The sequence below is a fragment of the Fringilla coelebs genome (assembly GCF_963513975.1).
Source record: "Fringilla coelebs genome assembly, chromosome: 5".
NCBI classification, from domain to species: Eukaryota; Metazoa; Chordata; class Aves; order Passeriformes; family Fringillidae; genus Fringilla; species Fringilla coelebs.
Window position 1 is genome coordinate 40813326 of NC_140033.1, and position 27050 is coordinate 40840375.

General features: G+C 33.8%; 1 protein-coding gene across 1 annotated transcript in view; it reads left to right on the top strand.

The window, feature by feature from the left end:
* LRRIQ1 (leucine rich repeats and IQ motif containing 1) overlaps nt 1-27050 on the top strand; it is a gene marked incomplete at both ends in the record, with an annotated part of 100678 nt that overhangs the window by 47558 nt on the left and 26070 nt on the right. Inside the window, 5 exons of the mRNA XM_084205866.1 lie at nt 3070-3159; nt 3862-3986; nt 4594-4689; nt 5017-5102; nt 14317-14418. Of these exons, the coding sequence (XP_084061992.1) occupies nt 3070-3159; nt 3862-3986; nt 4594-4689; nt 5017-5102; nt 14317-14418 (499 nt within the window). The remainder of the gene's footprint in view (nt 1-3069; nt 3160-3861; nt 3987-4593; nt 4690-5016; nt 5103-14316; nt 14419-27050) is intronic.

Below are 27050 nucleotides of genomic sequence, written 5' to 3' on the forward strand. Positions count from 1 at the left end.
TATGAATCAGGATAAAAAGTTCTTGATCCTGTTGGATAAGTGGAAATAGCTAGTAATATTAAAGTTTCATTATTAAAATTCAGAAAGAAAATCCTAACGCCAGATAGATTCATGCCTCCTTCTTCCTGAAGAGTGGTATCATGGATAATTGGATTGTGTTTAAAAATTTAAAAAATTGTTTCAAATGGGTCAACAAAAAAAAAAGTGCAAAAAAAAAATAGAAAGCTCTGTGTATGTTTTGTGTGTTTGTAAAACTTGAAACTTAAATTAATTAATACAGATATTTTTGAAACAAACTCTGGAAATAAAGTATAGAGGATACAAAAGTATAAAAGTTATCTTCAGGTGAACTAATATGTGTTAAATAAACTGTGTGTGATTTACACATATGTGTAAAGCCACATTGTATACCTTGCATTTAGCAAATTACTTAATTTGGCTAAATTATAGCACACCTATAGCTGCTTGTATAGACCATACAGTCAAAAACTGATGTTTTGTTTGCTTTGTAATTCATCTCAGATTTTTTAATCTTAGTGAACAATATCTGTACAAACAGATGTGGTTTTAAGTCTTAGGTGTTGCTAAATCTGTCATAAACTTTTCATTAGGACTACTTATAGGGAAGGTATGGGCAAACGTTTCTTGAGCTTAGTGCTGTGAAAATGTCCAGGCAAAACATAATGCAAGGGAGTGTTTGAAAATCAGTTGTGTTTACTTTTTTGGAGAAAGCCAACATCGGTGTGGTATATTTTTAGATTATGCTGTACATTTATAGGAGTAAAAGATGTACTTAATGGTAAATAAGTTGCCTTTTTTTTATTGCTGTGCATTTTTATACCTTTGATTCATACTTTTATCTTTTTAGTGTTATTTCTTTTCAACACTTAGGATGCTGAATTGCATTTTATAGGCTACAAAAGAAATAAAACCACTACTGGTACTAAATTAATAAATAGCAAACGCTGGGCTAGGAAAATATTAGTGAGACAAGTTTTAAATATTAAGAGTTTAATTGAGTTATGGTACAACTATAAAGCAAAAGGATTTAATCAATGTAGTGCTAAGTGATTCTTGTTCCAAAAAATTGGCTACATCTTTGGAGTGTTATTTCTCATTCAGATTTTTGTTTTGGTTTTGGTTTTGGTTTGTTTGGGGGCTTGTTTGGTTTTGGGTTTTTTTTTGTTTTGTTTTTTTTTTTTTCTTTTATGAACTATGTAATCATAGAAGTAAAAATTCAACTAGCCAGCATAGAGGCTTGGCCTGAAATTTTATATTAGAGCTTGGATAATATTCACTGCTGCTGGAAGACCCTTAAGTACTCAGGTAAATAATGTACACATCACTGTACACATGGATTAAGTTGATTGGCATTTAAATTGTGCAAGAAGTGGAAATCTACCTCTCTCCCATATATATTGATTCTTCTGCAAATAGAGGAGAAAGAAAAATTTCCAAAATTTGCTGTTTTCATATACCTGTACATACCAGCACTGTTGACTGGATTGTAGGCCCAGTCTTGAAAAATAAGTGAAAAATTCTCATCTGAAGAATTAAAAATATGATTTGCATAGTGCAATTGAGAAATAAATTTAAAGCGCACAAAGAGGAATAATATATATTTTCAGTGGAAGTTTTCAATCAGATGTTGTACCTTTTCATAGCTTTTCTTTTTGACCATTCTGCTGGAATTGTTGTAACTTTGTCTCTGCTGAGATATGAACTTGTCAGTCTTCTATGTTCAAATAGTACCAATGTCACATATTTAATTTATCACCTCTGGGATTTGTTTTACTACAGTCTGCTTTCTTTTTTTTCTTTTAATGCCAATTGTGTGAATCAACCACTCAGTGGTTATCAGCATAAGAGTAATCACATCACTGAGGAGAGATAAATTAGGGGGTTGTAGATAACTGTTAAAGTTAAAAAATCTGATACATTTTATTTGTTGCATGCCTCTGCAGTTTATTTATATAGATTTCTTATCATACACAACTACCCAAGAGAGGAGATATATTAAAATGGATAATGTTATGTGCTGTACAAGGTCCGGTTTCCACAAACTACAGTAAGGTATCCAAACTTAGAATCATTTCTCAGGGTCAGAAATCAGTAAAATCTGAAATATTTTATGAATAGGAGAAAGATAGTCTGGTTTTAAAAGTAGACATTTCCAAAAGAATGAACCCCAGGCTCTTTGCTGTTGAAGCAAGAAGAACCTGAATCACTGAGCCCTTTCACTCAAGCCAAATTCTTCAGTGGTATTTACTTACTGTGTGGGAGTGATTTGATTCTCTCACTTATCAGAATATATTGAAAAGACATCGTAAAAAACCTCAAGGGCCTATAAGAAAAACAAGTCATATACAGGTTTGGTTTGAAACAAAGTCTAGAGTTTATTTTTATGAAAGAAAACTGAATTCTATCTTAAAGTGCTAAGGACACCAGTTAGCAACTAATTCTGTCACTCTTCATTCCAACTATTATTTCAGTTTCCCATTTAATCCATTACATCAGAAATAAAACTATGTAATCAAAACATATAGCATTATATAGCATTTACTTTTCAACCCGAAATTTCAATGAAAATTACTCACCAATTCAGTTTGACAAAAGCAAGTTTGACAGAATCAAGCACCTACATCTGGACATAAAATACGCAGTCAAAAACATCACACAAAGCTCTTCATATTCCTTATGCCTTTAAGTATCTTAGGTCTGTATTTTTTCAAAGTTTGGCAGTCTTTTATAATACCAAGGTTTACTAACAGTGTTGGAATAAAATTACAGGAATTTGAGAAAGAGGGGTTTTATCTCATGCAGAACCAACACCCAAAAAGGACCTCCATAACCCACAAATACTCTTTTTCTGATTTGTTTAAAATAAAACAGTACAGCACAACAGCTCCAAAGGTGCTTAGGGTCTGATTGCTCTGCAGGTGGCAGTTCTGATGTACAACTTGAAAATATGTACGAAGTATGTAAGACAATTTAAAAGAGACTTTGCAAGAGTTATCAAAACTAAACTGATTTTATCAGTGCACTATTTGACTTTGCTCATTCATGCAGGCTGCATTAGAGAAGGAATGGCTAACTCTAGATTCCACCCGTTTCCCTTCAAAAACACTCCCGCTCTCAAACCAGCTGCACCGGCCAAAGGTAACATGTCACAGAAACAACTTAGTCCTCAGTCTTTATTCATTCTTTAAGGATATGCTGTTCTGAGGTGATTAATATGACAATTTAGTGACTTAAAAACACAATTACTTTTAGAAGTCTCAGACTTCCTCCTCATCTCTAGATGCAATTTTTCTTTTAGATTTTCTTTCATTTGCTTATTTTTCTTTATTTTGGATTTATTTCAACACTTTACTTCACAGTAGCAGAAAAAAAGATGATGTGCTTCATCTGCACATTTGGCAATGGATTAAAAATTGCTAGTTGACAAACTACTTTAAAAATACTAAGATCTGCATTATATAACAACAGCTGAATGTTTTCAGAACAGCTGAAGGTCATTGAACTGTAATGTCTGCTAGATAAACTTTGAAGTTTTGGCTTTTTGTTTTTGTAGGGATTTGTATTCTTATTACAAGCATAGTATTACTAATGTTTTGTTTCCTACAATTAAAAGAGTCTTATAAATGTACAATTTATTATATTTGGGGATATTAAGTGTAACTAAAGTCCCCTTTTTGTCCTATTCAGTTAGTTGAAAGTAAGGTCTGTAATGGGCATATCACCATTAAGAATCGTTTTAGTTATAGTGATAAGCTCTGCAAACCCTGGTGCAGGTTTTCTTGCACATTTTAAATTCAAACTTATGGGGACAATCAGCTGCATTCCTTTTCTTTCTCTTAGAAGTCTTCTAGGCCTTCAGATTCCAGTGAACATTCAAATAGTTTGCCATTAGTACCACAAGAAGTCTGGCAGTGTGCTAACAGACCACATTCATACTCAGCAGAAAGAATCCATTTTCATACCAGGTAAGTTAAATGATATTGTTTTAAACTGTATTTAATTTATTTGCATTTGACAAAAATAAAAAGGAGAAGAAGAAGAAGCTATTTTCTGCTGCTTTTGCTACTTTTGGTCAATGTGACATTACTGGAGTTATAATGTATTACTTTCTAGAACCAAATGTATTAAATTCAGTTGTTATTTTTCATTGACTACTATAATTAGGAAGAGAAGAATATATATGTATAGTTTTATTTATTTAGGTTTGACTATAAATCATAAAACTTCTATTTTTTCATATATGTTATGAAATAGATGTTCAAATAGAGATCTTTAAGACTAGATAAAGATTAAAAGGGATTTCTTAAACAGCTGCATTCTGTGAAAGGACTGAAATATGCTTCAAGTAATTGAAATGTAAACATTTCAAATTGATGGCAGACTTTTATTACTCTCTGAGATAAAACTTCATGGAGTATTAAAATGGATTTTTTTTTTTATCATTTCCAAGCTTCAAAAGTGCCTTTAAAAGGCACAAACAAGTTGCAGAATAAAAAAGGCTACAAAATAGTATAACCCCAGACGTTTCTTATTTACTTACCTTTCAGTACTGCTCTCATACTTTGTTTCCAGGTCAGGGAAGGAAACAATGTCACAGCTTTCTAACTGGAAAGAAAAAAAGGAGTCTTTATTTATGTCTGAAAAAGAAGAGAAAATATCAGAAGAATGGTATGTTAAGCTCTTTTATTTACACAGTGACTTCCAAGAATAGGTGTAGTTGACTGTTGTTGCTTTCTTTTTTTAAGTTCCACTTTTGAAGAATCTCTGTTTTCTACCAAAGTAAAAGTTATTGTAATTATTTTTGCGTCTAGAAAACTATCTTAGTAAGTTGCAATAACATAATGTTAAGATAAGAATTGCAGCTATCTCTGTAACTGAGAAAGTTTCATACTGTGGATCAGTACTATTCTGTTTGAAAAGTGTATTATACAATAATATGCAGCTGGTGTAACATAATACATGTGAAATATTTAGTAAGCTATTTTCTTCCCTTAGGGGTTTTAAGGATATTTCTACTGCACAGCTAATGCTGAAGAGGGCCCATAAAATGAATCCTAAAAAATGCAGTAATAAAAATTTAGGTAAGTCAACAGTTAAAATAATGGTTATATTGGTGTAATTTTTCCATTCTTAAAATAGTATTGTATTTCTCTTTTAAAAACTTTGGTTGAATAAAGGTGGAGTGTGATTCAGTAAAAAAAACTCAGTTTAAATCAACATATTTAGATTTTAAAAACTATTCTACTGGATTTTGAAGCTGAATATTTGACAGCTATGGCAAGCAGAAATTTTATTTCTTCCTGTTCATGTATCTCATCTTCTAGATGTGGAATTTGTATTTCTGCATTTTGTGTTTCTTGTATTTTCTTCTTGAGGAAATCTTAGGTTAAAAATTTTGACTTATGCAAGAACTATTTATGAAAACAAGTTTGATATAATTGAAAGTACATAATTAATTTTTTTAATTATATATTTACTGTGGAAATAGATAAAGCTTCTCCAGCTCCTCATCCAATTGTGTTCTGGTTCTTCTCAGATACTTCTAATGTCAATGAACCTTTCTTAGAGGTTGTTAATACGATATGCTAATAGAAATGTTGCTGGAATATATTAATAAGCATATTAGTCAAATACTGATAATACAAGAAACAGTAAACATTTAAGACCCTAGTTGACAATAGGACCTAACACTAAATGGTCTTTAAAAAATGCACCCTTATTTAGTTATATTTTGTATCACAAGCAACACTCTTCTGCATAACTTTGCAAAACTCTTTTGTATTGTGTTGAAAATATTGAAAGACATTTTGCTCTTTGAAAGGAAAAAAAACAGCCTACAGATATATCTAGACAACATTTTTTTCTGTAAGGTTTTTCTGCTTTAAGTATAACTATGACTAAGACTAAATAGGATAAAATTTATCTATAGTTTAAAAAAATAATAAAAGGGATAGGTGAAAAAAAAGACATGTAATCCACAAATCATGTTTTGTGGAAATGAGAGTATATGGATAAGAAGTTAAAGTTAATATATTGAAATCTTCATAGCTTTCCATGGTGCCCTACCATCTTACCTCATTAAGAAAAAAAAAAAATAATAAGTGTCTGATGTGCAGCTGAGTTTTTTTTAAAATATATTCCATTTTGGGCTTCTCTATAATTTTTCAATGAATAAAACTTCTTAGGTTATAACTTCTTTTCTCCATATGCTGTCTGTCTTATGTTAGTAATTAATCCAGTCAGAGATGTCAGATTGAGCATATCAAGTTTGCTGTCCTATTTTTGTTGTAGTTCTAATGGATTTCATGGGTATGTTTATGTTCACTTAGTTCAGATTATTCAACATGATGTATGGGTGTTGAGCTTTTTAATGTAGTGCTTGGAATATTCTCAAAGTACATTGCTAGTTTAAAAAAAAATTGGAAAACCTTTTGCCCAATGTTTTTACAGTTTCAAATTTTCTCCTCTTGACACTACCTCATATAGAATTTTTTTGTCTTTCTGACTAGTACATCAGGCACAAAAATAACCTGTCTATATAGTTTGCCTGTATGAGTTTCTCTGTCAGTCATTAAAATCACAGGGTTTTTTTCAGATGAACTGAAAGCATAGTTTCCAGTACCAAAAAATGTGACTGAAAATATTTCACTCCATCCCTTTTCAGTAAAAAGGTTATCAAGCTGACTATTCTTTCTTATACAGCACACTGACAGTCAGTCCTTCCTTGGTCTATAAGGAAATTTTTAATGGAAAATGATAATGGAAATTATCAATAAGTAAATAATAAAATAAGAAAACAAGTATTTCTATTTTTAATTGATCTTACAGCTCTGATCTTATACTAAAAAAGGTTATCCTGATCAAATATTCTCCATGTGAAAAGAATCTCCACATAAATATTTATGTTTTCCATCAGGTATGTCCTCTGAAAGAGGTGGGAGTAAATCAGGGTCTTTCTGAGGGTCTGGTGGAAGAGAGGGACTTTTCAGCCTTTAAATTAGAGTGGATACACCTTATCCTGAGGCTAGCCAGCTCCAAATCAGGAAACTGTAACCACACCCATTAGGCTGCCAGTATCTTTCCTAGTTCTCTGTGTAGTACAGCTCGTGCTAGGTTACTTTTATCAATTTCAGCGAAACTGGGGAGAGACGGTTCACACTCTGAAGCAATTGCTTTGAGTTTAACCTTACTGAAGCAGGAATTACAAGAGAGGTTTGATTCCTTCTGATATTCAAAAGCAGACTAAAATTCATCTGATTAAGTAGATGTCAACATCGTCTTTTAATGTTCCCATAGGAGTTACCATCCTATTGCATTCATCTCCACTGAAATGAGGTTCATTCATCTTGTACTTGGTGATATGCATATGGAAAGTTGCAGGATTTAGTTTTAGCAATACTATTTCTGGTCTTTCTTTTGAATTTCCAGGTCTTCAGTGTTATAATTACAACTGTTTCCTTTTAAGCTTGCTAATTAAAAGTAGCTGAAGTATGCTAACTACAAGAAAATAATTTTGTTTGTGATAAACATTCATACCCACTAGAAAGTAAGTAACCAGCAGCCACTTAGAAGTGGGAATTATACGGTATAAAGAAGCAGTTTTTGCTGTTATACCTACTTACACATCTGACTTAGAAGTAAAATTTCAAGCTTTGAAAAAATGCAAAGCAATAACAACTCTAAAGATTCTAGATACAAATAAATTATAAACTCTTCACATTAAACCTGTAGCTTTTATGTTGAGATTGCAATGTAATCCCAAACATTTTTTCTATGCTATTGATCATTCTGTGTAAAGATCTCATTACTTGCAGGTAATGATAAGATATTGATGGATCCTCTTGGAACAAACTTGCTGTCAGAGTATGATTTCTGGTTCCATATGCTGTCAAAGTCCTTTACCTTAGACCTGAGATTCCCAAATGATTGCATTCAGAGAGTTATACAGTTGCTTTTTAATATTTTCAAGACATCTGCTGGGTTGGAACCTGGACTGGACAGCCCTGAATATCTTTGATCCTTAATATATTCAGGTGTGGAAATTTATTCCTTTTTATTTTCCAAGTAAAACATTTGTCTTCTACTAGTGCAACAGTGATGGTATCCATTTGATAATTATAGAAGCCCACATCTGAGTTAGTCATCTGCATTGTTTTATGGAAAGAAATTTCCTCTTAAAACATAATTCAAAAACAGGCCACTAGAGTCTTACTGTAAAAGCACTTATAGTTCTCCATTGCCTAGATGCAAAAGCTAGACTGAATTGCTGAAGTGCAAAGTTAAACTCTAAATATGTAAAAGTAACTGAGAAGTATCTTACCTCATATGTCTGGCCACATATCTTCTCAGTAAAAAAGTATGGAAAATACTAGCAAGTGCACTGAATTTGTATTGTATTGCAAGGGAGAGAGAGCTTAAAGTAGCATAGCCTTATGATAGGGAATGATTCAGGCAAGGCTTATATTGCAGCAGACCAGTCCCACCAGCTATATGCCCTAATCCACTACTGTTATGTATCCTTGTTTACGTAGTTATAGAAAGTTGTAGCCTGCATTTTACTGATATGAAATATATGCTTTGTCTGCTTCAACTATTTTTACTGTACATTATGATAATACAAAAAGTGTGAGCAAGAAGCCAGAAAATTTGAAGCCAAGTAAAACTGGCATAATGTCAGAAATATTCCTGTTTAGCCTGGGTGCATAATATTCTATAGAAATTCTAATTCAAAATCTAAATACAGCAGACATTATTGCACCTCACAGTGCTTAAGTGGCTGTGACTCATAGCAGTCTTAGCTTCCTAAAGATGTCTTGGCACAATAATACCAAATTTCTTGCTTAACTTGGAATTTCCCTCATCCTGTGGATTTTATATTAACCTCTCAGTTAACTTCTTTTTCTTCTAAGATGGCTGAAAGCTTGTCTCTCCTACACTTCTTGCTTAACCTTTTCCTCTCCAAGAAAAGTTCTCCTATCAGTGGATCAGGCCCAGCCAGCATGGGTTTAGAAAAAACATGTTCTGCTTTGGCCAGCCTGGTCTCATTTTATGGCCAGGTGACTCACCTGCTGGATGAGGAAAAAGTTGTGGACCTTGTCTCCCTGGACTTCATGAAGCCTTTGATAATTTCTTCCACAGCATTCTCCTGGAGAAGCTGGCTCAGACAGGTGCACTCTTTGCTGGGTTAAAAACTGTCTGGATGGCCAGGCACACAGAGCAGTAGGGAATGGTGCTCCATCCAGTTGGCATCTGGTCCCTGGTGGGGTTCCCCAGAGCTCAGTGTTGGGGCTGGACCTCTTCAATCTCTAAATCCATGATCATTGCTGGGGGTGGGAGTGCAGAATCAAAGGCAGCCTCAGTAAATTTGCAGATGACTCTAAGTTGATCTGCTGGAGGTCAGAAAGGCTCTGCAGAGGGATCTGGACATGCTGGATTGATGGGCCAAGGCCAGTTGCATGAGGTTCTACAGGTGTGCTGAAGTGCTGGGTCCTGCACTTGCATCACAACAACTCCAGGCAGTGCTGCAGGTTTAGGAAACAGTGACTGGAGAGCAGCCCAAAGGAAAAGGACCTGGGGATGCTCGCTGACAGCAGCTGAACATGAGCCAGTGTGTGCCCAGGTGGCTGAGGAGGCCAATGGCATCCTGGCCTGGATCAGCACCAGTGTGGCCAGCAGGAGCTGGGCAGGGATTGTGTCCCTGTACTTGGCACTGGTGAGGCCACACCTTGAGTCCTGTGTGTGGTTCTGAGCCCATCACTGCAAGAAAGGCATTGAGGTGCTGGAGAATGCCCAGAGAAGGGCAACAAGGCTGGGGAGGGGTCTGGAGCACAAGTCCTGTGAGGAGTGGCTGAGGGAGCTGGGGTTGTTTAGCCTGGAGGAGAGGAAACATTGGGGAGACCTTATTGCTCTGTACAATTGCCTGAAAGGAGGCTGTAGCCAGGTGGAGGCTGGTCTCTTCTCCCAGGCAACCAGCATCAGAACAGGAGGAAATGGCCTCATGCAGTGCCAGGAGAGATTCAGGTTGGACATCAGGAGGAATTTTTTTCACTGAAAGTGTAGTTAAACATTGGAAAAGGCTGCCCAGGGAGATGGTGGAGTCACCATCCCTGGGAGCATTCAGAAAATTACTGGATATGGTGCTTAGTGCTGTGCTTTAATTGGCATGGTGGTGTTCGGTCAAACGTTGTACTTAATGATCTTTGAGGTCTTTTCCAACCTTAATGGTTCTAGGATTCTATGGCAATACTTGATGTCACATAGGAAAAAAAATCTTAAAAAGGTAAAAAAGCAGCTGAAGTGGACCTTGATCACTAGAACCAGAACACAATGATAAAGATATTTCATAGAGGTCAGCCAATATTTTTCATTTGAGTTTAGAATTTTAGACAATAATTCAATACTAGTTAAAAAATGAAATAAAAACCAGTAAAAAACTCAACCCATCTTCCTCAAATACACAACCCCAAAACAGATAATCTGTCTGAACAGTCAGAATGAAAATTTGTGGCATATTATTGTTCCTTATTACACATTACATGAGTGACCATTGATCTACATTTTCTTAGTAAAAGAAAAAAAGCTACTTTCATTGTGATTGTGAGGTCTGCATAGAAGTTTCTTCTGTGAACTCCAGCCATGGATGAGTTGGAGTTCTAATTGCTATGCTATTATGGAACAAAATCTGGTCTTTCTTCCAAATGAATTTACAGTACAGATAATCATCTGTTGCTATGTGCAACTTTGTCTTATCATCTCTTTAAAGTTGTCACATTATCTTTGTGTTTTCCTAATTACAGGTATTGCACAACAAAAATGAATGGCAAATATTTTAATTTTTCAGTTTCACTTATTAACAAGAAGCTTAGGAATGTGGTGCCAGATCAGGCTGTAACTACTCCTTCCATATTATTTCCATAACCTATCTTGTGTTTGTCCAGCTTAACTTCGCTATTTGGAGGCAGCCAAGGAATGTACATTAAATTACCTCCCTGGTTTCTAGATTGAGAGCACAGATCATCATCTGATAAGCCGCATTTAAATGAGTATGCCTGAATCCAGGAAGATATTTCTATGATTTTGAACTGTTGGACCCTTTCACAGTTCTCTGTGTGAAATCTAAAACATTTGATTGCTCATCATCAAAGCATACATGCAGTTCATTTCCCTAGCTCGCTCAGAGACTGAGAAGCACTAGTATTATGAAGTAATCTATGTAATATTGCTTACATTTGGGACTAGATAAAGAAAAAAGGACTCATTTTTAATAACAGAAGAGCTGTAGGCAGTGGTTGAGGTGATCCAGGTAGGTACAAATTCAAGTAGTCTGGCACTGTGTTAAATCCATGTAGATTCTTTAAGTTATTTTGCAAAGATTCAAAGATAAATCTTTTGATGGAAATCTCTTAGAAGAGCAATTTCCATTATTTGCCCTTCTTCCCAGTTCACAGAGACTTTGCTGCTGCTATCTTTGTGCACAAATAAATGTTTGAGAAATCTAACTTGGGAGTAATGACTCTGAGTGACTTCACCAAAAGTCTTTAGAATAGTTTAACTTTGGACTTGGTGTTTTCGTAGAATTGGGTGGAAGTTTGGATAAGGAAAGATGATATTTTATAACATTTTTGAGCAATGTCAATAGACCCACATAGGAAAAAATATATTATTTCAGGAATTATTTTTAATTAATCAAAATTAGTTTGGAAGTTTTCAATTGCATTTTGTCTTAAGAGGTTTATATGATTTCGTCACTTTGTCTTTGGTCTTTTATTGAAGAAAGGCACTGGTTTTTGTAATTAGCACAAAGCTGGAAGAAGTTAGAAATCTTTTTTGCGAACACTGTATGCTAGATATTGGAAAACTTAAAAGTATGAAAAATTGTATTTGTACATTTTTATCTATGTGCAGGATGTGAATGTCCGTGTATCTTAGAACTATACAGCAGACAATAATAATTCATGCTTAAAATATTTTTTATAATTTCTATTATCTAAAATTTCAAGGAGAACTTTTAAAGTATAATGTAATACAATTTCAAAGTATTTTAATCACAGGTCTTACTGTGATTCACTATCCCAAAAATTTGCTACCCTGATGAACACTAGTCTGATACAAATTTCTTTTTAGTTGGAAGGCTACTTTATCCATTTATACAGAGTGAAATTCTGATAATGGGATAAGTTCATTCACAAACTTGGCAATACAGTTTGTGAATGAACTTATCCCATTATCACAATCATTCTAATAATCCACCTTTGAAACTAATGGAGCTAATCATTATTTATTTTGTTTCTTGGATAGTTTCATTGAATTCTGCTAGTGAAAGTGAGTTAAAATTACTCTAAATATGGCATCCTCTGGATTAACCTGAAAGCTATAATCATCCTACAACCACATGAGAGAGGCTCTTAGCCAATTTGAGATAACAAATTGTAAGGTATCACTGATTCTGCCTTGTGAAGAAGGCATGACCTTATTTACTCCCTCCCCACATGCCACCATCCTTCACCAGTCAGGTTTGCTGCTTTGTGAGAGGTTAGCACCATTAAGAACATTCTGTCAACCACTTGCTGCTGCAGTGTGGGCTGACCAAGAACGCTGTAACATCTTAACGTGTTTTGCCAGTGCATTATCTCTCAGGGTGCTAGTGCATTATCTCTTAGAGTGCCACACCCCATTAGAGATCTTCTCTAGGCTTGTAATAGATCTTCCCATTCTCTGGGAAAAAGCTGGGCTCTTAGGATCCCTTTATGTTCGTTTAGTTTGTAATTTAAGCGTCCACTACAGCTGTAGAGGGCTAGTCAAAACCAACTTTACAAATTGTTGTTAAAATTCATAAGAAGTTACCCAGCATCTTAACAGGATATTCTGGTCGTTCAGAAATGAGAAAACTGACAATCAAGAAAGATATTTACTTTGCTGCAGTATTGTCATGGTCTTATAAACTTTCTCACTAAACACTAATGAGATCATGTAAGGGACTCAAAATGAAGCACCAGACATAACTAGTCATTTTAATGTATTATGTCTGAATCATCTTTGAGTCTTTCCATAACCTGTTTTCCTGTTCTGTCTGTTCTGGCAGTGTCTTACATATTCATTTTTGCTACACGCAAATTCTTTGAGAAAACTTAGATCCTTCCCTTTCCATTTCTACTTTCTTGATAAGCTCCATTGCTTTTTTTCTCCTTGTTACTAATATCTACCCTTTTCGGACAGTTTTAAGTAATCTTTGTAGACAAGTTTCTTCTGCCTCATTGTTTCTCATATATTTCTGAAAGTGTCTATATCTGTTTGGGCTACTGTGTTCTTTTGAACATATTTCTTTTATCTTTTCTTTGGCATTCTGTTAATCATATTATCTTGCTCCATGGCATACCTACAAAACTCTTATACTTTGCTCATCATTGTATATCTGCTTTTGTTTTTACATTCTTTTCAGTCCCTATTTTTTTTTAATGTTATCTCTAGTTTATTCTGCATTGTGCCCACAATTTTCACATTCCTTCTAGTGCAGTTTCCCTTAAACTCTGACTTTCCTCCTGTGCCAAGCAAAAAATTCTTCTTTCACATTGTAAATAACATGTGAAAATCACTTCTCCTAACTTGTGTGGTTTTTGCATTAGTGTAGCTTTTTTTAATTAAACTCTTTTTTTTTTTTTTTGCCGGTCTAGGAGCATGTCTTATATAGATTTATGTACAGTTATCTGCTCATCTTTACTTCTTTGCAGACTTCTAAAATAGCAGTTAAGAATCAAGATTTCATACTTCAGCATGTAGACTTCTGGGGCATTTTTTAATTTAAATTTTAATTTCAATTAGGATGGAAGATGGAGGAATTCTAGGTTATTATCTAAAAGCGTAGCCTCAAAAAATAAGCTACACCCTGTTAACTTTTTTTAGGTATAAATGTCTTAATTTAGACTGCTGAATAATTCTAACCCAAAGCTTTTAGAAACACTGCTTAATATGTACCCTGTTAATATTTCTGCTTTAATTTCAAGCTTAAAATCCAGATTTCAAAAAATATTTTCTGCAAATATATGCTTCAGAGTTTATTTTAATTTGTAGATGAGTGAGCTGAAAGATCAACAGTGTTAAAATTGCAAAACAATGACTTTGATTCTCAGTTACATGTGTATTTATATGGCTTTATTTTAGAAAGTGTAATCCTTTGTGAATATAAAACCTACTTTTAAAGGTATTTTCATTTATTAAGTGGCTAAAAGGTGAAAAACTGCTTGAAGGAATGAATGAGCCAGGTCTGACCTTTGATTTTAACTTGTTCTTGTCATCTAGACCCAGCTGTGCGCCTGGCGTTGTTCAAAAACAATGAAAATAAACATCTCTCTGTGAAACCACCAGGGAAGACACAGCCTATAAATGCTGGATACTTTGAAGGTATGAAAAAGTATTTCATTTTATGCATATAAGCATATATGTTTTGCAATGTTTTTTAAACTGGCTTACTCAAAATATAAAACAATATGTGCAAATAGAAAAAGGCAGAAGTTTAAGGAACTTATCTGTTCCTCAAGTCACAGCAGTGAAACATTTTTATTTCAATTCATTGCAGAGAGCAAGAGGTGCTCCTAGAGCTTAATTCATAGGGAGATGGAGCCTAACTTATTTATTATTGTTTTATTATTAAATCTCCATCATGAAAATGTCAAGGCACGTCTGCGAGATATAAAATACAAAGTACTAGAATAAAACTTCATAAATGAAATATCACTTCAAATTCCTCATTAAATTGCCACCTTTCACGAAGCAAGACATTAACTCCTAAAAATCCTTAACATGTTTTTTGGGAAGTACTTTCATAAATATTCCCCAGAAATTCACAATTTGACAGAAGGCAAGAAAAGAACATTCGGCATGTAAATATCAATTTCTTTTTCATAAATATTTCGTAAATATTTAAATACTGATGTAGCTCTTTTACTGTTGAAATTCATGTTAAAACACTCCTTGGTTTCTGTACAATTAATTTAAGGCCAAGTCTGTTTAAAATGCCCTTGTTGTAAGAAGGCAATCATCTCCAGAGATGTTTTTATATTGTTTTGATTCTTTTTGCAACTCAATAGTGTACTCAGAAAGTTCTCACCTCTATCTTTTTATCTTTTTCAAAGATGCAGTCATATGCTGTCTGATCTATTCCTAGTTTCACAAAGTAAAACTACAAATTGTACTGTATTAGCATTCACTGTATGAGGATAAAAATTAGAGCATATCTGAGACAGGTGTGAAACAAATCTGAGTCTACATGAATTGCAATTCAGTCAATTAACTTAGCTGTATGGGAGCCTAGATTTGCCTCACATTCATGAGTCCATGCTCAAATTTTTTGGAAACAATTCTTGGTGAATTCTGAAGTGGAAATATTTTTTCATTATTATTTGCCTTGGGTCCAAGCATGAATTTACCTTGACTATTGAAAGTCTGCGTGTACTGCACCTGACTGAGCATTTCCCAGTATCTCATATATGTTTCCGTGTCATATGCTTATACTCATCAGAATGCATCATATGCTGAAGAAACAGGGCAGGCAGGCTGCCTGTGAAAAAGTGAATGTCCAATAGAAACAATTGTAGAATGCTCAAAACCATGTCAGAGATAGGCCCGAGTACAAGTTCAATACCCTAAATTCAGTGTAGGTTTAGGCTAGCTTTCCTGCCACCAGTTTATTTGCTCCTGCCTGAACACATTTCCCTTTGCGGAAAAGCTGATGTACGCATTCTAAATATTACTGAAGTTACTTTTTGAATTTATGGAGAGAAGGTACCAAGGCAGATTGGATATCAAAAGGCAAGCAAAGTGGTGGTGCTCTTAATTGTCTTTCATTTGAAGGACCATTTTATTCCTCTAGCAGGCTAATAAACAGAAACATTTCTTCGCCACTCGTGGCTGCTCACATGCAGTCTGCTGAGCCTTCAAGAAGACAAGCAATATTTTCTGCTTGACCAGAATAGAAATTTGTCTTTCTACCAGAGGCATTGCTACTTCAAACATTATGTCCTGAAAATTCTAGGTTGTGAATTAGAGAGTGCAACACAGACCATTTATTTACATGTATGTGAGGTATCATCCGACAGAACTAGGAGTTTCTAAATTTAGAATTAGTAACACTTTGCACCTGCATAATAACGTCACAGAGTTGTGTTATCAGAGATGTCTTCTCTTGTTTCCCATTCCCCCTCTTACCTTTTAAGCGTTTCTTGCTCTTTTGCCTGCAATATCTCTTTGGGTCTGTTCAGTCATTGGAGTTCTTTCTGTTACAAGAAGGTGGAATGTTTTCACTCTGTATCCATAAATCTTGTGGTCACTGTATTTTAATTCGATAGAATCCAGACCTGTCCTTTGTGTGGTGGAAATAAACTTCCTCCATTCAAGACCTTTTACTTTCACAGACTCATAGTGAGTCCTTGGGTAGAAAATTTGAACTCCAAACCATCTTCTTCATAAACAATTAAATAAAAAACAAAGCACATTCTATATATTCCTTCTTTATTTCTTTAAATTGGGAAATGGAGGGGAGAAGTTAACATCAACAGCAAAACAGCAAGTACACACGTGTTATCTGTTAAATAACAGAATCACTACTTTTGAAAGGGGATGCCCTAGGAAGTGAAACAATTAGAACAGTTTTAGATTTTCAAACTGGAACACATCATGGTAATGAATATTTAAGAAGAAATCTAGTTAAAATGAATGATGAATGTCTTTTGTCTTCATTGTGGTTTTGTGTGTAGGACTACAAAGAAGACAAAGCTAATAAAAGCATAAGAGATATAAAAATCGTGAAAAGAAATGAGGTTAATATCAGATGATTTTGTTTTCCTGAGATTATTGTTCTGTCATAATTTTTCTTCTTATTTTCCTGCTACAAAAGTTCTGACGATGATATGCAATATGCTGTTAACAAATTTTGAAACTTGTGTATAACTTTAATCCTATAGGATAATGGATACATCTCTAAGTTGACACACATGTTGTTGGAAAATGCATTTTCAAAAGTGGATTTATTTATTCATAAATATTCAAAATTTATTCATAAATTTTTATTAAATTTTGGATGAGTCATCATGCTTTGCTCGCTGATGTTAGACAAATACCCACCAGGGACCATTATTTCACATTTGAACCACAGCAGCACACAGAATTTAGTCAGAAATAAACTCCTTCGTAACAAACACCATGCCAATGGCATGAGGAGATACTATTCTCAGAGAGAAGGTCTTACTATTTAAAAATGAAAGCAGCATTTGAAGGCAGAAACCATAGGAATGCAATTCAATGCATTACTGTATGTGTCAATACATGTGTCAATATATCTGTGTCTGTGTGTGTCAATGTATTTACATACAGTACATATGTCTGTACTCACACAAATATATAAGCGTATACCAGGAGTATAAGTAGGTAAAATAATTGAATAAATGTAGCACTTATAACTTTTTATTTCTATATTTTCAAAGGAAAAGTAAATTATGAACAATTAATGTTTGGTGTAATTACTAGCATCAACATGCATTTTGTAATCCTAATACTTTCTGTCAGATGCAGTTACACTTTTTTTAAAATTAATTTAATGCATGTGGTCATAGTGTTGTTGATACATTAAAACTATTAGTTAAATAAAAATATATTTGAATCCTTTTTGGTGACATTAACTTGAGTTGGTTGTAAAGTGAGCCATAGAATATGCAAGTATAAATATGTATTTACTGTTTCTCATAACAAATTATACCCTGATCAAAAACCTGAAGACAGATGAAAGCCTGACTTGATGTACTCCTGATGATTTGCTGGATGTTTCCTGGGACTGTGTATATTACACTGCTCTCTTTGGTGAATAACCTTATGCTTCCATCATGGTTGTTGAGTTTCATTTAGTGTCAGGTAGCTGACAAACAAAATATGCCTTCTTTAATGAATATTCTGGTTCAGTGAATGTTCTTGGAGATATTTTTGTGGTTTGTAGATGGTGACATTTCAAAGATCTCAAAATTTTGGAAACTTTATAAGGCACACAGATAATTGTCATAATTTCCTATTTTGCATCAAAGCATATTTTTTAGAAAGCTTTATGACTACTTGTCCACTTTTTGTCTGGAGGCTATTCAGTTGTTAATTTAATGAAAAATAGTCTTGACCGTTTTGGGTAAAGTACATCAGGAACTGAAGGAAAAATCTATCCTTGACTCCTCTTGGGAAGTTCCAATTAGTCCTGGCTGAGCGTGTAACAGAGCATCTCTGCCATCTGTGGGTCCATAATTACAGATTCTGTAATTTCATTTACATAGAGGAAGGATACTTTTCTAGCCAACAGTGTGAATACTTAGTCCCAGTACAGCAGCTGAGAACCAAAGAATGAGCCCTAAGGCCAAGCACATTTTTTTGCTACAAGCTTTGCAATCAGTGTGTGTCTTTTTGGGCCCTCTTTAATCCAGTTTCCTCAATGGTTTTGGTGGGTTATGCAAATAATTTTTGTTCAGTGGGATGGGAAGCTGAATTCCAATCTGGAGAGCAAGTTGGAAGAATGCAGGAGATCAAATGAAAATCCATTCAAACTATCCAAGTATTATTTGGATATGATTTACTTTATTTCACAGGTTGTGCTCTATTTAATTTCATAGATTGTGCTGTATTTAGTTTTGTACATTAGGTGATTTATTGGAATATATACTATTTTTATTTTTAGTCATATCCATATCCATATCCATCAGTGACACATCTATAACATACACTTCAAAGTGAAAACAATGCAATGTGACTTCACCCCAAAAATGTGAACAATGATTTATGCCTGGAGGTTTAACTATATAAAAAATGTACCGGGCTGTGTTGTCAAGATATGCTTGCTGTAGTTTGGGAACCTGTAGTTCTATTTGGCAGTACTGTATTTCCTGTCATTTTATGCTCATGGTGACCAAGGAAAATGTAATGGGTATAGTGTTAAGACTGATTTCATCAACACAAATTTGATAATGAATAGATTATGCATTCTCGGGTGACTTTTAATTATGCCAATATTTATTTATTTCTGTAGAAATTGTCAGTTGAAATAACATTTATTTTTCAAGAATAAGAAGTAAAGTGAGCTTGTGATTATGTCATATGATTTGAAGATAAATATCAGGGAATCCACTTAGTCATCTGTTTTCCAGCTTTATAATAGTTCCTAATTGTGGAATTCCTTATAGTCTCAAGCAAAAATTATTGCAAAACATTCTTATAGATTATTATTACTAGTGATAATTGGAAGTGCAAATGTGGGACTTTGGAAAGTTGGAATTTAAGGTTGGCTAATTCTGTGAGTTCATTAAAATATTGTTGCACTTGATCAACATAGATTCTTATATTTTCTATATTATAAAATATGAATACATTTTTTAAAAACTATGTGTGACATTTAATAGAATTTGTATTGATTCAAATGACTGATGCTTGACAAATCACATCTACACGACAGTTAAGAGAAGGTACTGAGGCTGGAATGATAGTATTCATCTTTATATGGGCTTTAAATGTTCTGTTGTTTGTTATTTAAGAGCATGTAAAAAGACACTGAACGAAAAGTGAAAATTTGTGTTAGTTGTTTTCGTCTTTTAGAAATCAGCTTTTTTTAATCGAGAAATATTAATGGCATAAATTCCCAGGAATCACAGTGTTTGTGAACATCTCCATTTCTAAACTAAGTTGTCTTTTATTGATCCATTGTGTCAAAAGAATTAATAACCACATTTGGAATCTGGGCTTGCTGCAATTCTATGAGTTGAATTGCCATGTTTACAGTAAACTGTAACTGTTACATATCTCCCAGGCTCTAAATTTGTATGCCACATTAGGGAAGCAGTTTCTAATCCATACAGCACTGACAAAAATGGCAAAATAATGCACTTTCAGAGAATGTAAGATCTGTCCTGAAATGAAATGAAAATGTGTTACAGAAACTTGCAGTGCAGAAGAGGTTGTATCTTTTGAAATCGTAATTCTATGGCTTTGTTTCTTATTATTTAGTTTGAGCTCACACAACAGAACTCTTGCATTGAAATATTTTCTCATTTTAAGGAATTAATGGCTCTCCACCAGCCCTTCAACATGTAAAATGAGTAGGTTACTTGTGTCCAGTACATCCAAAAAGAGCCAGGATAAAATAAACATAAGGAGTTGGATATCTTGGAAAAAATCTGTCATGGGTTTGGGTTAATCATCTCCAGAAGAAATTCAACTTGATGCCTGAAATGTAAGACTTCTTGGAGAAAGCAGTAAAGCCTGAGGCAGTGTTGATCTGAAGGAGTGCTCTCCATGGGTCAGAGCTGCTCTGCTGGCAGAGTGCAAACCCAGTTCACAACAGCGGTACGCTGAAAACTTGTAAAGGACTGCAGGGGCCTTACAGTGCACGCACTCAAGCTTCAGTTACATAGTTCTACTGGTCCAGTTTCTTATTATAAAATAAAACTGAAAAATAAAATCTGTGCCTAATTTTCTAGCCTCCTGTCTGTCAATGATAGCGTAGGATTTTTTCAGTATTCATGGAATGAAGCAATACTGAAATAATGTTTAAAAATAAATATGTAAAACATAATTTATGTGGGTTTATGCAGTGCGCTTCAGTGTCTGAGTACCTATAAATGATCTAGACATATGACATTTTTATTAATATTCTTGCTTTTCACTTTCAATTACCAAAAAAAGAAACCAAAAACAAACCACTTCTATTTGCCTGAAGTTCCTGGAGAGGAGGTACTTGCCATAGATACATACCAGCTGATATTATGAATTCTTATTGTGGTTCTAGTCTTCAGAGTTCCTGTATTCGTATAGTCAAGGTTTCTGACCACATATTTCACCTGCCTGGGTACTTTCTCTTTGTTCCTGACTCTGCTGTTTTGCAGATTGTTGTAATTTGTGATAGCATAAGGATTTTATTAGAATATCAGATATGAGTGTGGTCTCTAACCTAGAGAGTGTGTTTGTTTGTTCCAATAAACTTCCAAAACTAGGATTTTGTACAATGTATAGGTGATTACCTGTGCTTTCATAACATATTAATTTACTAGTTTTTATCAACCTAAAAGGAACTGCACACAAGATAAAAAAAATCTTACTCTTTTGCTAATAACTACCCAGTGATGACTTCAGTAGGAGGGAGATTTCACCCAAAATGTCATCAGAGGTGGGGAACTACTTTTTCTCATTGTTGAATAAGATGATATAATAGTCCAGATAGTTTTATTTGCATCACCTTCAATTTTGCTTTTCTTTTTTCTCCTCTTCTTGATATCTTATGTCCAAAATTTTTGTAGCGTGACATCTGCATCTCAGCCAGTGTAAACGTAAACAAGTTGATTCCACATTCAGATCCACAGCTTTTAGTACTGCATAAGGCAATCGTTTTAGATGAATAGATCCCTGAGTACCGAAGCATTTCAAATCCTTTTTCATCTGACCATTCAGTGACCTGATAACTATTTCCTGTCCCTAAGTAAGGTCATGACCCAGGTCTTAGAGTGCAAAAGACAGATAATTTTAGCAACAAGTTAAATCCAAATGGATTTGGTTGGAGGGGGTAAGGGACAATAGGTTTGGTTAATTTCCTTTAAAATAAAGTGTTACAAAAATTGTATTTAGCATGTCCTGTTAAAAGTAATTATTGAATTTGTTGCTGTTGTGTTTGGATGCCTGGGGACTGCAGTCAGTATTGGGGTGGTTTGTTTATTTGCTTTGCTTTCACTTGACAGTACCCAATACATTTTTTTACACTTCAAAAAACAGTTGCTAATGAAGAGGTCATTAAAAGTGCATATTCAGATATATTCCAAGTGCTTTCCAAAATGAGTTTTTCAAACACTAAAATCATATTACTATGCAAATGGTTTTAAACATAGGCCATGGACTCTGTTTCTGTAAAAGTGTCATGAATGTTACACTGCACAAATGTTCCTCTTGCAAAAGAATTTCCATTTGGTATGATGATATGAATAAGGAATTTAATGTAACCTTAGAAATATTTTATACGTACAGATCTTGCTTCAGTTGGAATCTATGGCACATTTTAAATGCCAATTAAAAGAATGTTTCCTGTAGCTATAGGTTTTAATAATTGCATTACTCAAAGCACTTTCAGAGGTGAAATCAAGGAAAGCCTTCACACCAGAGCTTTTAATTAATTTGAAGTTATAATTTATTAAAGTTTGCTTGAAATTAATTTGAAAATATAATTTATTAAAGTTTGCTTGAAAGAAATTTCTTCTTTTCCTATTCTGTAATGGGAACTATGTTGTTGTGGAGAATTAGTATTATTAATGAGGTCAGAAATCTACCGTATTCCAAAGAGGCCATTTTCACAAGTTTAATATTAAACACACATTGAATTATCTTTCTGTTTTTATAACTAATAATGTTGTTGCTCAGATACGTTTTTCAAGCCAAATATCAAAACAAAATTCTAAAATTGAAATAGAGGAATTTAAAATTTTATGCTGTTCAATATTAACTCTTAGAGCAAAGTTCTATAGCTTTTATAGATTTCATATAATCCCAAATTGAATGTGCTGTGGACCTACCTAATTTTACAAGGAATTCCAAGTAACTCAAGCATTTTAATGAAAATGTACAATCATGCAGTGATGCCTATGTAACTTTTATGGTGTGTTATTTCTATAATGTAAATTTTCCTACTTCATAACTTTGCAGTTCAGTTCTTATCAAAACATGTTAACAATTTCTGGAAATTCATAGGTTTGTGCTAGTTTGAGGTATTCACTGCAGGTACTTTATCTGGCTTGTGAGTGTAAAGAGGGTAGAAATACTGAATTTTGCAGTTATATATTTTTTCTCATATTGGTAATAAAGGCTGCATTTCAAGACAGTATTTTTGAATGCAATTTTGTTTACATGAAATTCTAGAATTGTTCTCTCTTTTCAGGTTTATTGTCAGGTTCCCAATCCAACATGGTTGTAACTTCATAAATTAGCACGTTTATGGAATGTTGTAGATAACCCAGTCCAGGCAACGAGATAAAGAAATCCAAGTACCCAGACAAAAGAACTTCATTTTCATATTCATCATTAAACAAGTACATTGTGAATAACTGTATTTTTTAATGGTTTCTAATTGCACATTGAGTATCAGGCTTGCTAAGACCCTGACTGTGGAAAGATGTTTCTCTAAAACACATGCATGCTTTTTATTTTCTGATAAGAAGCAAGCTCAGCAGTTTTCACTTTATGAAGAGACCAGTGATATCTCTTGTGAAAGATAGAATGCGACTTTTAAAAAGGAGGAATTTAAACTCTACTGTGTATTTTTAAGATAAATTTACTGAGTATTTGCTTTAGTACCTGATGTGTATTTTGTAATTGAGAAATTAGCAGTGAGTGTAAAAAGAAAGGAAGCTATGTGCCAGTAAGCCAGAAAGTTCTGATTTAACCTACCAATGACCTGGCTTTGTTTGTTCAGATGACAGTTCTAAAAGTGTGCAGAGAATATTCCCTTTTAATACAGTTATTTGCCGCGAGCCGTGACCTCACTGCCTGTCGGGGAGCAGGTCTGAATTGGCCCTTTCTCTGATATCGTGACATTGCTTCTGTTGCCTCGATTGTGACCTCTGATTGCATGATACCCCTGAGAGTTCAATTTAATAAGCGTGACTCCTGACTCTTAGCCAGGTCTGCCTTCTTAGGTTTTGTCAGACTCTACTTGTAGTCTGGTCTACATATGCTAAAACCCTGCCTAGGCTGTCATCATACTGTGTGAGTTGTGTGCACTGTATTCAAAATTCTCTTTCAAATGTCTTTCACTTATTGCAAGTGCAAATGTTTGTAAAGTCTTTCTTGGAATAAATTTTAGAAGTTGTTTCTTTCACATGTATGGCTGCTTGGGATTTTTGGGTTTTATTTGTACAGATAGTTACTACTCTTTCACTAAATTACTAAGTGTGTGTGTTATCCATGCATCATACTAATTTATTTCTTCTAATTTTTATTTCCCATATGAGAGTGTTGTATGTTTTTATAACTTCCCATACAATATGTTTGTTCAATATAGAAATATTAGGGGCAAATCCCTTTTTCTCATTGTATAATTAGTACAGTCACACAACAAGGCGGTACTGATAAGCACCCAGAGCACTGTAACGTGTAGTGAGCCAGGAGCAGTCAGGTGAAAGCTGAAGAATCTGTTTGGAATCCAGGAGAAGGTGAGTAGAATTAAGACATTTTAAATACCATTGAAAATAAGTTATCTTGGGTTTAGTGACGATTTTGCTATATCATTGCATTCTTTTCTCCTGTTTTCCTCCTCTTCTAGCCAGAATGCTGAGGAAGAGTCTGTTCTGGGACCTGGATGCCTTGAGGGTGATGATGCTATTCAGATATTTCTCCACTATTAGTGCCCCTTGGTGCATTCACTGAACCAGAATATGGAGAAGTTTAAAGATTGAAAGAAAGTTTCAAGAACTGTGGTACAAGTTACAGACAAGTTTCTGTATTTACTTACATGCATTTTCTGTATTCTCATTGCAGATATGTACCCATTTTTCTAGCCTCTGTATCTGTACCATAACTTACTGCTTCTAAAAAAATTATCATTTCAGAAGAGCAGAAAAATCTTGCTGAACAAAATAATGCTTTGAGCTTACTTTTGTAGTTACATTAAAATTTTTCTGTAAATATTACCATTTAATACTTCTTTATTTCTTCAAGTGCTTTATTGGTGCTGTTAACCTTTACAATCAGATTAATTTTTATTAAAATTGTTTATTTTGTATGAAAACTATATTAAGATCTTTCTTATAAAACAAGTTCTATATAAGGCAGAAAGTGGGTATTTTCTTCTTCCACTCAATCTTGACAATGAAATTCTATTTCTTCTTCATGACAGTGACTGTTTACAGAGAAGTAAAATCAAGTAAAATCTCGGTTTGGCCAGGTTGGTTTTTTTTTGGGTGGTTTTTTTAATTGGTACACAAATTCTCATGTAAGATTATGTACTTTTTATAACTCAATTTAGTCTCTAAAGGTTTTAAAAGTCATAATATAATCATCTCTTTCCTTCTTCTGGAGTAAATAGTGTAAGATTAGCTGCTAAATTTCCTGAATCTTACGTGACAGTTTGCCTACCTAATTGAAATTTATGGGATTTCACTCCTCTCTGGATCAGAGAGTAATGCTCTGTAAATTCCTGTGCTATTGGCAGGAGATTAGATCATCAGCTGCAAACAAGCAAAGTTGCAAGTGAACAACTATTTTAACCTGTTGGTAGACGACCGATAAAACAAATTACACTTTTAAATTAATTAGTTAAGGCTGTTTTAAAAGCTATTGCAAATATAAACAGAATGCATAAGTCAACTTCACCTATTTGGAATCATGATCATGATATTTAGGTTGTTCCCTCCTTTGCAAACAAATTTTATATGTATGTATATAGCAATACATATGTAAAGACAGTGAGTAGGACAGTTTGGTAGCAAGTTCAGATGAAAAGTTTAGTAAAAAGAAACTAATTTAAACACACCTACAATAAGCATAAACTGTTTAAACTCAAGATTAGGGACAGTTAAATTATGTTCATAAATAGAACTGGGGGGTTTGTGTTCATCTTCCCACTAAAAAAGAATTTGAATAAAGTTCTAAACAAAATTCTGTAAAAGAACAGGAGTCAGATCTAATTTATTCCTTTTTCACTGATTTGTTCATTCAGTAGGTAAATCATTCAAACCTTCTCTGCCTGGATAGAGAAAACCTGTGCCATTGTAACTATAACTGATCCAAAATCAATGTAAGTCAGTTCCATACCTGGGGATATGTGCTGATTTCTCTATAATTATATACAATATTTTGATTCTTGTTTGTTTTCATGTGTTTGCCAGCTGAAAATTGCAGTTTAAGTAATGAAGAAATCTATACAAATACTAAGCTCTTTGAGACATATGTATTGAGAATTAACCTGGGGCAACTCCTAGGCAAATTGTGGTTTTCTTTTGCTTTTTTTGCCTGACCTTCTTTACAAATGGAAGGGTTTTTTGGTTTTTTTCATAAATCTACAAGACACTGGAATTTCATATTGTTTATTGTCTTCCATGATGTATCAACCAATTAAATATAACTCAATAAGAACAATTAGTACTTTTATGTCTATATTTATTTGTAGACACTCATAAAGTTTAATGTTTATGGTTGTTTTTAAGCTGGATATAAATATATAAGTATTACAATTTGGAATTAACTAATTTTAGATGTAGAGTCTTAAGAAAAAGAAAAGACTGAGTCTGAGGCTTTTTTCCCATTTAATTCAGTGAACATTAAATCAAGTCTTGTTTATGCAATGTTTGGCATAATGACAGGCCTGATCTTCAATATGTTACCTCTTGGTTTTGCTATGAAGTAAACTAAACAGCAGCCTTGCATTCAGTGTAGACTATGTGTGTGTATTTGACAATGGAGAATAGTTCTGCTTTTACAAATTGCTGTGCTGACAGAGCTGTCACATTATGTTCATCAAATACCAATAGGTATTTCAAGTCAGCATCAGAAATTGAGCCAGAAATAGTTCTGCTCAAACAAAACAAAACCCTTTTAAATTGAAAAATATACAATATTTTGATCCATCATATATATATGAAGTATATGATATAGGATAGAATGGATAATCAATTGAGAGGCATTCATAAATAAACTATATATTGACATTAGCACAATAAATTAATTATTTCACTTTCAGTGTTACTCTGCAGTAAGTACCAATCATGCATGGTACTTTGGCACATCATATATGTTGATGATCATGAGTTCTTATAACACATTCTTCTATTCAGATAACTCTCTAGGAAAAATGTGTATTCTCAAGAGTAAATATAATAAAGACTTTTTAATATGAAAATTCTGAAGCTGTGACATGAAATTACATGTTTTAATTATTAATAGAATGTATGAGACAATTATTAATGTGGTGTAAGTCAGCTTTACTGACTAAATTCATGCTGCTCCAGAGTAATGACAGTTTTTTTGTTCCTTTTAATACT